This window comes from Rhipicephalus microplus, chromosome 4 (genome assembly GCF_043290135.1).
Source record: "Rhipicephalus microplus isolate Deutch F79 chromosome 4, USDA_Rmic, whole genome shotgun sequence".
Lineage (NCBI taxonomy): Eukaryota > Metazoa > Arthropoda > Arachnida > Ixodida > Ixodidae > Rhipicephalus > Rhipicephalus microplus.
This window is the reverse complement of record NC_134703.1, coordinates 155,766,712-155,779,166: the sequence shown is the minus strand read 5'-3', so window position 1 is coordinate 155,779,166 and position 12,455 is coordinate 155,766,712. Positions and strand designations below refer to the sequence as shown.

At 42.3% G+C, this 12,455-nt stretch overlaps 1 protein-coding gene across 1 annotated transcript; it reads right to left on the bottom strand.

Moving 5' to 3' along the window:
• Positions 1-347: 347 nt before the first annotated feature.
• Positions 348-1,435, bottom strand: LOC142814049 (uncharacterized). Its single transcript, XM_075891991.1, has one exon. The coding sequence runs from the start codon at positions 1,433-1,435 to the stop codon at positions 578-580; it is 858 nt and encodes a 285-aa protein (XP_075748106.1). The 3' UTR covers positions 348-577.
• Positions 1,436-12,455: the final 11,020 nt, after the last annotated feature.

Here is a 12,455-nt window from a genome sequence, read left to right as displayed (position 1 = left end):
TTAAACATACGTCAATGAAGTTTTTAGCCTCTGCATGACATGATAATGAGGACATGCCTAGGTTATGCCATTTGATGTTCGGGTAATTGAAGTCGCCAAAGAGAAGGATGCGAGCATTGGGGTAAGTGGCAACAAGTTGCCTTAGGCTATTGTTTAGGGGCCTACAGAAGTCTGGATTAGTATGCGGTGGCCTATAACAAACACCAAGAAGTACTGTTAGGGGAGGAGCGTGACAAATGAGCCATAATGATTCAATGTCGGACGTTACGTGTACAACGGAACATGATATACCTTGGTGAATCGCGACAAGAACACCACCCCCTCGAGTACACTTTTGGTCGCTACGATACACGCGGAATTCGGGTAAGTCAGTCAGAATTTCAGCGTCCGAAACGTTATCGTTGAGCCAAGTTTCAGTTAGTACCAGTATATTGCTTCCGGATAACAAAACAATGTTCGATAAGAGTTCGCGCTTTGGAAGGAAACTGCAGATGTTAGTAAATATCACGGAAAATGAGAGTGGTTTGGCAAGTGCCGGGCGCTGTCGGTTTGTAGGTACATGGTGACAGGGTGACTGCTATGTGATTTCTTTAACTGTGCTAGACAATTTATCAAAAATATAACGTTTCGGACCGATGTGCAGGGTTTTATACCGCAAGGAGAACTTAGCAGATTTAGCCTTGGCAAATGCTATTAATTGTTTTCGCGCGTGTCGAACGGAGAGCGAAAAGTCCTCTCCAATGCTAAAGTTAGTATTTCTTAATTTCCGGCCATTTGATAGGATCGGGTCCTTTGTTTTGTAACATGTGAATTTTACGATTATGGGGCGATTTCTACCGAACGAATGACGACCAAGGCGATGAGCTCTTTCGAAGTCATGAGGTCCTACGGTTATTCCTAGATTATTATGGCAGAAATCGATAATAATTTTTTCGGAATCGTTCCATGTCTCGCTGTCAGTAGGGTCGGAGATGCCATAAAAGATGAGGTTATTTCGACGTGATCGATTTTCCGCGTCGTCCAGGCGGTCTTCTAACTCCTCGATCTTGCGAGACATGCTGCTTGTGTCTGCCCGCATCTTTTCGATGTCGTTTCGGATAGGAATAAGGGCCTGGTAATGTGCTTCTAGGTCGGTCATCCGTTTGCATAAATCCGTTAATGTTCTATCAGTAGTGTTTAGCTGAGATTTGAGGCTCTGTACTTCAGTAATTACTTTGGATTGGCCTGCGGCTATTTTCTGAAGTTCTGTCAACACGGCATCGTTTCCGCCAGGGCCAGGGTTAGTTTCCACATCTCCTGACAACATCAACAAGGAATGAATAACGGAAACACACTCGGCGGCAACGGCGAGACAGCACCGTGGGCTCGGCAACTGCACCAAGACGTAATTGCTAGTTTTCTTTGCAAACAGCGCGTAGGATTTACTAACCCGCATCGCAAAGATTAGCGGGTTAGATGGCTGCGTTGAGGTGCAGTCACAGAGCCCACGGGGCGGTGCCGGCGGTGGTTGCGCTTTTATATGCAGCGGAGCTGTTGATGTCGATGATGGTGTGGCCGTCCACAATGCTTTGGCCTCCGGTAGCCACTGCTCCCCTGGCGGCACGGTCATCCCGGGTCGGCTGGTGACGAGCGACAGGTGGTAGCATCCCGACGCCGCTGCGAAGCACGGCAGTGCGCACCCCGATGACGCACCAGCAAAGATGCGCACCGAGGTCAGCAGTATAGCTGACTGGTGATCATATGGAAGATCGTCTGCATCGCAAAGATTAGCCGGTTAGATGGCTGCGTTGAGGTGCAGTCACAGAGCCCACCTGTTTCCATAACTAGTCTCTATCAGAAATGGCGCTCATATTATCTGCAGTGAACCACGAATAATTTTTTCTACAATTTTTAGTTTTTACATATGTATTTGAACGTTCAAATTTTAGTTGCTGCTCACAAATTTTTTTGTAAACTGTGGAATAGTTCGATGCCACAGTTAACTGCACCCACTCCAATTGTGCTATAAACTGATCAAATACTTTGCTATTAAATATCTCTATTTTCCGTTCATTACTATTACTTTTCCCTTCTGCATTCTCATCGCTCGGCCGAGGCAATTGTCCACATAGGCGACATGCCACAAAATAATGGTCAGTTAGTTTTTCCTTTATCACGCAAGACCTAATGAAGAATTTGGTGCTCGCATTTCAATGTAGTCTATACAGGAAGACACAAGTCTGGTCTGTATGCATTCTTCGCGTGTTGGGGATTTTACGGTCGACTGTAAGCCGTATTTTGATAAAACGGAAAGGTAATCAGATACGTTGACTGTGGTAAAGTTCAATGTATTCATGTTTAGATCTCCTAGCACGCGAATTTGATTCACCGTTGCGTGGCCGTCTATGGCTTTATCTAGCTCGCTCTAGAATCGTGAGACAATATTTTTAGGAGGACCATGTAAATGGCTACCAGAAGTAGGTCCGTGTTTGCTAGCGTGGGTTTCACTGAAAGACATTCGGTATTGCTAAATGTAATGTTCATTGATGTGGTACAATATTTCTTGCTAACAAATAATGCCATGTCACCACCTTGTTGGTTTGCCCTTGACATAAAATGAGCTTTGAAACGATTTCAGACAAACATATTTCAGCCATCCACTGGCCCATTTGATTCTACTAAAACAAACACGTCCACTCAGTTCTTGAATTATTCAGCTAATGTTCTAAATTCATTCCAGTATTTTCTGGGGCTTTAATTATTTACGCTAATCACTGTAAAGTCATGCTCTCGGTCGATGCCAAAATTATCTTTAAACTCAGGAAATCCGATGTGATGTAAAAGTTTACTGCCATGGAGTTTATGAGGTATTGGCAATGTCCAACAAGTCGTTCACTCCGATCAGATGCGCATCTTTGTCTTTCTTCACAAAAATCTTGCCTCCCTTCACCCGTGAAAATTTGTAGATTTTTTTCTGGTGCTGCCAATCTCGCTCGCCCTATTAGATCAAAGTTGAGCCTTGTCAGGTTATCATTGAAGAACAGCTTTTGACACTGCCCGTTTTGGTTCAAATGTTTAGTCTCCCTCTAGCATCAAACCATCGTTCTCTTGTGGACACAGAAGAAAAGCACACAAGTACATCGGGTTGGACTTGTGTATGCTCGGCAAGCGATGAACGGCCTCGATATCAGAGCTAACAAAGTATGATAGCTCGAGTTTGCTGGCTATGTCTGACAAGACAGCTTTCAGGTTTACGTTATGTTTGACTGGTAACCCTTCAATTTCCATGTTGGCCTTTCTGTTATATTAGTCTATTTTATTTAGATCATGTTGAAGTTGCTGAGTCGTTTCTGCTTGTGTTTTCAGTTCAATTTTCAGGTCAGCGATTTGGGCTTCATGTGCAGCTTCCCTTTCTTTGTTGGCTGAGTGATAGCTGCTGCAAGACTAAATCGTACTGCTTTGACATAAAAGAACTCTTTCTTCCAGATCCTTCACTGACATAGTTACTTTCGTAAATTCAGCTTTTAGGAGAAGCAGTGAGTCAACGTTGCCGTGTAGGGTCAACAAAGAAGCAAGGTTATCTTTAATACAGTAAAAGCTGGTTAATTTGGATTTCACGGGACCGGAAAAACTGTCCGAATTAACCGAATGCCGAATTAACGAATGAACAGGGAAAACAACATTTAAAATCAAGCTGCAGATGCATACCTTTATTTGTTGAAGTATTTCGTAATTGTCGTCTGCGTTTTCGCGCAGATTCCGGCTGACATCACAATTTTTCTTAACTGTTCCAAATGGCCAACAGCACGCAAGCTGTCGGGAGTGTTCAGGCAAGCGTCCTCTAATGTTAACAGCGCCTCCGAGACTTCCCGTGAGGTGCGATGAGGTCGCGGCTGTATCTCCTCGCATGATTCTTCGTCGGAATCGAGGTCTTCATGAGCGCCCGTGACATCATTATTATACTCTTGATCGGTCAGGAGACCACTCGTGGCGACACCATGATCAATCGCGATGTAGTCCTGAAAGGTCACATCTGTGGGAAGGACAGCATCGAAAGTCGGGCAATCATCGTCGGTGGACTCGGCTGACACCTCCTCGATGCCATCGTCAGCTACTGCTGTATGCTCGGGCCTCACGAAACCGCTGTGCCGAAAACAGTTGGCGATGACTTGCGGCGGAGTGTTTTTCCACACGTGGGCGATAATGCGCACTGCGCTGAGTAAGTCCACTTGATACAACTTTCCAGCTTCTGAGCATAGGTTCATTCGCTCTAGCAGGTGCTAGCGGTACTTCGACTTCACGTAGTGAATGATACCCTGGTCCATCGGCTGAAGAGCAGACGTAGTGTTGGGCGGCAAAAAACTACTTTGATGCTCTTCAGTTCGACTGTACAGTTATTGGCACTGCAGTTGTCAACAACCATAATTATCTTGCGGTCCTTCGACGTGAAGTGCCGATCCAACTGCTGCAGCCAGCCGCGAAAAATGCCCGATGTAATCCATGCCTTCCTGTTCGCTGTGTACTCGACAGGAAGGCTTTTGACGTTCTTAAAACAACGTGGCTTAAGCGCCTTCCCGATGACAAGTAGTGGCAAGCGCTCCGTGCCAGTCATATTGGCGGCAAGAAGCACAGTTATCCTTTGCTTGTACTTCTTGCCACCAATGTACGCGCCCCCTTTGAAAGTCACCGTCTTGTCGGACAGAGCTCTGAAAATCAGAGCAGTTTCATCTGCATTGAACACGTCACGTGGTTCATATGTGGCAATGTGCTCCAGCAGCTTCACATTTCTCCACTCGGTGGTCACGCTTTCGTCAACACTGGCCTTTTCACCGCACACACTCCTGAAGACAAGTTTGTGTCTCTCTCGAAACCTCGCAAACCACCCTTCTGACGCTTTGAACGATTCAATGTTCATCATTGCAACGTACTTCTCACCTTGCGCCATGACGAGAGGTCCGCTCAAAGGCAGATGCGCGTTGCGACAGTCAGTAATCCACTTCAAAGGTACTTCAGTCAGTAATCCAAAGCTTCTTCGAGCTGGGGATGAGCTGCGGTTCGCAACCGCTTTCTAGAGGCATGAAACTTCTCGCTTTCGAAGGCTTGTCGAATCTGTTGTTCATTTTTCACGTACGTTCCCAACGTGCTCCGCTTCACGTTGTACTAGTTCATAACCTGCTGTCGCGATTCGCCATTCTTCAGTGCTTACAAAATTTCCACTTTAGTCGCCAAGTTCTTTGCGTCTTAGTTCTGCCGCTTTTTCGGCGTTGCCATCACTGTAGCGCACGATGGTGGTGGCATGCAAATACGGTCACAATGGAAGAAAAAGAGAACTCCGCAAGAAGAGATGGTTTCGACATGACAATACAAGGGAAAATGGCGTCAGAGGTGCTGAGTGGAGAAGAAAGAAGACGCCGACGTTCGGAGACGCTGCGATCGCCCCCACTAGTTGATGATGATGGCGATACCACTCAGGTTTCGGTTTCACTCCAGTGGTGCCAGTGCTGCTTTATCACAGTTTTGTGTAGCAGCAGCCGTCAGCATTTGTCCGAATTAGGCGGTGCGGAGCGGAATTCCGACGAAATAACGAAGGTTTGGTCCCATAGATAAACATGCACTTTGGCCGGGACCAATAGAGCCGTCCGAATTATCCGAATTGCGAATTAACGGGTGTCGAATCAACGAGCTTTTAATATACCAGACAACTCTGATGAGATCTCAAGTTCTGAAGAATCTTCTGTTGTAGTCGTACCCACTGGCTGCGAGAACGTCCCACCCCTACTTTGTTTAGCTGTACGACAAGTTCTGCATACCCTTGAATCACGTTTGCTTTGACTCTTTGCAGTGGAAGTATTTTGCACCACACCAGAACAGCGCTGTCCCAAATGATAAAGGCTCTCTCATTTCACACACTTCAAAAAACGACCGTCATTTGGAAGTGACTTGTTGCACGCAATACAACTTTAAATAGCGACACTATGCCGTCGGCGGCTAACAAACGTTTGCTAGGCTTACAAAGTCAACACAGTACCTGTAAAATAGGAATCGTCAGTGTCTGGTTATAATATAACTACCTGGCAATATAATAATAATAATAATAATAATAATAATAATAATAATAATAATAATAATAATAATAATAATAATAATAATAATAATAATAATAATAATAATAATAATAATAATAATAATAATAATAATAATAATAATAATAATAATAATAATAATAATAATAATAATAATAGTATAGTAGTAGTAGTAGTAGTTGTAGTAGTAGTAGCAGTAGTAATCTATTTTATTTCTTGAAATGCAAGAAAAAGGACACAGAAGCAAAAGGCATCTAATACGCCTGACAAAGGCCTCTGCACCTGTACTTTGCCACAGATACGCATTTTTTTTGCATATACAACACGCAACAAAACTAACATGTTATGTACCACATGCGCACTGAAAAACAAATGCAATATCAAAAAGCAAGCAACACATTATAAGCTTGACATAATACCTATATGCAGATCTTATACATAAAAAAGAGAAACAAAATACCGGAACAAAACTGGATGCATCGCAAATCACAATGAAATGACATACTTTCCAAACACTAGTGAATATGACATGGTTCAATTCTGTACCTACCATTTTTACAAAATATAGATTTGTGAGGATAAGTTATTTCTCTTCTAATCAAAATTTTTTAACTTTCTTTTTAAATTGTCCCTGTACTGACGTCAAACTGCAAGCCATTTTGTAATTCGTTAACCATTCGCATTCATTGGTTATGCAGCGTTTGTTTTCCATAATGTGTCCTGGTTCTAAGTAAACGCTGTAAGTTTCTTCTAGCAGAATAACGTTGATAATTTTCTCTTTGCTTAAACCACTTGTTTTTTTGTACATCTTGAAGCAGTTTGAAATAATATATTTGGTTTGTCTGTAATATTTCCTGTTCATGAAAGAGCACTGAAGTGCGCAAACGGTGTACTCTACCCTGGTAATTTTTATAATAGCGAACTGTTTCCTTTTGTAGCATTAAAAGTTTATTATATAATTTCGCTGTGGTCGTACCCCATAATAGTATACTCCGTAACAAAGTCTCGAATAGAATAGGCATTGTACAAACTTATCTTCAGCCACTGAGGAATGAGGGAACCAATTCTCTACAAGCATCCCGCCGTTCCCGCAAGTTGCCTAACTAAATGAGCAACGCGGACTGGCCACGTTAACTGGATCCTACCCCGAAAATTTTTGATGTTTTCTCGTTTAATGGTATTTCCGTCAAATCTTATCTTTGTCATATTTGACATGTTTATATTTATTGGGCGAAATGTAATATATGTCGTCTTCTTGGCATTTGACTATAGCGTGTTTTGTTTAAGCCAGTTTGAGAGTGACTCATTTTCATTTTTTAGTGTTTCTAAAAAATCTGAAGTAAACGGTACGTTTTTTTTTGGCTACATACATATTAGGCTTCGGTGAGGCGGGTATACATAAAATATCATTAACATAAAGCAAAAAGAGCAAAGGACACAGTATAGAACCCTGCAGAACTCCTTGAGTCGACTGAACCTGTCTTGATGTAGCTGTCTTCATTCTGCAGATAGTTCTGTAAATCCTCAAGGGTTATTCCACGTATGCCGTACTATGATTGTTTCCGTAATATTATCTCGTAATGTATTGAGTCAAAGGCTTTTTTTCACGTAAAAAATAAACCAAGCGTAAATTTTTCACTTTCTATATTTGAAATAATTTGACCTTTATTAATCGTTAATGCTTCTTCAGTAGACATATTATTCTGAAAACCATATTGAGATGTTGTGATGACGCCATACTTATTTAAAAAGGATAACAGCCTGTCGTGAATAACACCTTCAAAAACCTTTGATAATGTCGAAAGTACTGAAACGGGTCTATAATTTGGCATATTAATGTCACCTTTTTTATAAATTGGTGTCACCTTTAAAATTTCTAACTTTGCCGGGAACACGCCTGTTCTTAGTACAACATTTATTATGTGAGCAAACACCTCGGATATTAGCGGGCAAATGAACTTTAGTTCAGCTGCGGTGATTTCGTCTATACCTGCCGCTGCATTGCTTTCAATTTTATGCATCAATCTAGCAATCTCAGCACTGTCAGTAGGAAGCATAAAGATCGAATTCTGCATAGCTGTAGTTTCCTCGAAGAACGAGTCAACTTCACTTTCAGAAAAGCCACTATGTGCGCCCGCATTACACGAAATGACGGCTTATTGTATTGGCTGGGTTGTCGCCACGCAGCATCATGTTTCTTTCTTGTATTTTTGCGATATCATATCTGGCTTTCATTCTCCCAGTAAGGGCATCCATCGTTCCCCAAACACTTCTTGGGTTATCGCATATATTCTCATATGCCTTTTTTTGATACTCTCATTTAACATTTTTTAAGTCTGATGTAAATGCGTTGCGGTATTTTTTAGTACTCTGCAAATGTTTCAGGTTGTCGTAGGCATAAGAGTTTTTTAAAAGGCTATATTCAATTTCAATGCGTATATAAAGCAACCAGTCTATCTATTCAAGGTTTGCAGCAACTTCTTTCTTTTCTTTCGTAAAGATACTTCTCTACGAAATGCCGCGTTGTAACAGTGACGTAATGCGTTCAAAAACTTATTATAGGCCTCATCAGCATAATTTATCTTTAATATATCACTTGAAGGGCCGAAAAAATAAGTTTTTACTTTCACTATTTATGTTGCGCTGGGTGAAGTTTTCCTTCTGTTGCTTTTGGTGTTTCAATGGCAAGGGTATAATACAAAACACTGGCAAGTGATCGCTAAGACCACTTGGTTTGGATGCGTCACGCATATATCGAGTAACGTTGCACTATTCCTGGTCACTAAGGTAGGGGAACATATAGGATTCGCGCAATCAAATGCCGAATGCAGCGTATCGAAATGGGTGGTGGCCATATCGTTCGCAGCAATGTAATACTTATGTCCCACATGGTAACATAAGAAGTGTTGTGAAGTAATGGGAAGGATAAGAGTGCAATCTATAAATTCTAAAGAAAAAGCTTGTTTTGTGGCCTTGAGGTGCTCTATAAACGAAAATTGCTGTGCGGTTTGTGCCAAGACCACCAATGTGTGGTTCAACGTCCCAAAATCACTACATGATTATGAGAGACGCCACAGTGAAGGGCTCCAGAAATTTCAACCACCTGGGGTTTTTTAGCATGCACCCAAATCTGAGCACACGGGCCTACAGCATTGCTGCCTCCACCCTGCTCTATGCATCGCCCTCGATGTGCACTGCGTGTATATTGCAATGTCGGCTTTAGTCAGCGCTGCAACTTGAAGGGGGCGTCGTTATCTGCATTTTCTTTCTGTGTGTTTTCTCGCTTGCCGAACATCTTTACGTGGTAAAATATGTGTCTTTGCCGTGTGAAACTGAAATTTACTGACACGCGAAGAAGTGTCACTTCAGTGTTCTCTGTGCACGATCACTAGCATATTATTTTTTTAGAAATGTATTAAAGAGCTTCGGATCACTTTTCGTAAGGAATATAGTATTTGATGGTCGTGTTTATTGAACCAGTTCATGATATTTAAAAAAATCAAAATATTAGGTAAGCAGCCGCCAGTGAGGATCGAACTAGCGACCGCTGGTTTACAAGCCCAGCACTCTGCCGCTGAGCAATAGCGGCCACGGCGAGGGCGGGTAGCTTTTGGTTGGTTGGTTGGTTCCTCAACGCCTCGGCGCAACAAACCTAGGGGGATAGGCCATGAATGGGACAGTGCCTTGTTTTTTAAATTAGTTCACTTCTTGAAAGAGAGGGTTGGAATAATTAGGTAATATAGGTAATAATAAAAAGGTGTTAAATTTCTAAACAAAAAGACCTTCAAAAGGAAACATAACAAACATGCAAAAAGAAAAATATACATAAAACAACTGAAGTTACTTATTTTTAACATTCCATTCTTTAGGATTCTTGTAAGAAATTTGTAACAGCGGTAAAAACGCTCCTGTGGCTGAATCCAAATGCGACTGCGCCAAATGAAAGAATCACCGGAAGTGTCAAGTTTAAGCCCAACTTTCGTAGGGGTTCTTCTAGTAGATTTTCCCTTTGAGTTTTAAATTTTCGGAATAACAAAAAAAAGTGCTCCAAAGATTCCCTCTCATTATAATAAAGGTACAAAGGCGACTGTGCCAGACCCGACCTGTGAAGGTAAAAGTTCAATGAGGGCACTTGACAACACAGCCTGGTAATCACTATTTCTTCTTTTATTGATGAACACCACTTGTTCTTCCAAGGAAACTTTAGCTGTGGGAAGTCTGATACAAAGAAAGGGGATTTTTTAAATGTTACTGGCCGTTGTGCGTTTTTCAAAGCGTGCTGCTGTGTGATATATTCCGAAGTAGGCAAAATAGGTAAAACAGGAAAATTAAGGGAAGATACAGCTAGTGCATCTGCATGCTCATTCTGAGCTAAACCTCTATGGCCTGGTACCCAAACTAGTCGGACGAGTTGTACTTGTGTAGGAATGAGCGAGTAGAAAGTTTCTAAGGTACGCGAAAAAGTTGGTGAGCTTAAGGCAGTACAGACTGAGAGACAGTCTGTTGGAACAATCACCGCTGATAGATCTTGCGGCACTTTACGCAATGCTAGGACTATTGCCAGTAGTTCAGCTTGGTAAATAGGTGTAAAGTCGGGTATTCGAATTGAGAAAGCCCAATCTAAAGAGGATGATACGATTCCTACGCCAGCCTTCTCTTCATAAACCGAAGCGTCAGTCGCTATCACAATGGATGTTTCTAGATTGGCCAAGTGGACTTCCAAAATGCCATTTATATATTGATATGGTAAATTCTTTGCATTCTTGGGATCATCATCATCATCATCATCATAATCAGCCTGATTACGTTCACTGAAGGACAAAGGCCTCTCCCATGTTTCGACAGTTAACCCGGTCCTGTGCTTGCTGCTGCCAATTTATACCCGCAAACTTCTTAATCTCATCTGCCCACCTAACCTTCTGTCTACCCCTAACCCGCTTCCCTTCTCTGGGAATCCAGTTAGTTACCCTTAATTACCAGTGGTTATCCTGTCTACGCGCTACATGCCCGGCCCATGTCCATTTTCTCTTCTTTATTTCAACTATGATATCCTTATTCCCCGTTTGTCCCCTAATCCACTCTGCTCTCTTCTTGTCTCTTAAGGTTACACCTACCAATTTTCTTTCCATTGCTTGCTGCGCCGTCCTCAATTTAAGCTGAACACTCTTTGTAAGTGTCCAGGTTTCTTCTCCGTAGCTAAGTACCGGCAAGATACAGCTGTTATATGCCTTCCTCTTGAGGGATAGTGGCAATCTACCTGTCATAATTTGAGAGTGCTTGCCGAATGTGCTCCACCCCATTCTTATTCTTCTAGTTACTTCAATCTCGTGGTTAGGCTCTGCGGTTATTACCTGCCCTAAGTAGACGTAGTCTTTTACAACTTCAAATGCACAAATACCTATCTCGAAGCGCTGCTCCTTTCCGAGGTTGTTGTACATTACTTTCGTTTTCTGCAGATTAATTTTAAGACCCACCTTTCTGCTCTCCTTGTATAACTCCGTAATCATGAGTTGGAATTCGTCCCCTGAGTTACTCAGCAATGCAATGTCATCGACGAAGCGCAGTTTACTAAGGTATTCTTCATTAACTCTTATCCATAACTGTTCCCGTTCTAGACTTCTGAAAACCTCCTGTAAGCACGCGGTAAATAGCATTGGGGAGATTGTGTCCCCCTGCCTTACACCCTTCTTGATTGGTATTCTGTTGCTTTCTTTATGAAGCACTATGGTAGCAGTTGATACCCTGTAGATTTCTTCCAGGATGTTTATATATAATTCATCGGCGCCCTGATTCCGCAGTGCCTGCATGACGGCTGATATTTCTACTGAATCAAACGCCTTCTCGTAATGTGTAAAGGCTATGTATAGTGGTTGGTTATACTCTGAGCATTTCTCTATTACCTGATTGATAGTATGAATGTGGTCAATTGTTGAGTAGCCTGTTCGAAATCCTGCTTGTTCCTTTGGTTGATTGAATTCGAATGTTTTCTTTACTCTGTTAGCAATTACCTTTGTAAAGAGCTTGTTTACTACAGAGAGCAAGCTCATCGGCCTGTAATTCTTCAAGTCCTTGTCATCTCCTTTCTTATGTATTAAGATGATGTTAGCGTTCTTCCAAGACTCTGGTACTCTTCCCGTCAGGAGACACCTCGTAAACAGGGTGGCTAGTTTTTCCAACACAATCTGTCCTCCATCTTTCAGCAGATCTGATGTTACCTGATCCTCACCAGCAGCTTTGCCTCTTTGCATGCTCTCCAAAGCTTTTCTGACTTCTATCATTACAGGTGGGGTGTCATCTGGGTTACTGCTAGTTCTTATAGTATTAAGGTCGTGGTTGTCTCGGCCACTGTACAGATCTCTGTAAAACTCCTCCGCTATTTTAACTACCCTATCC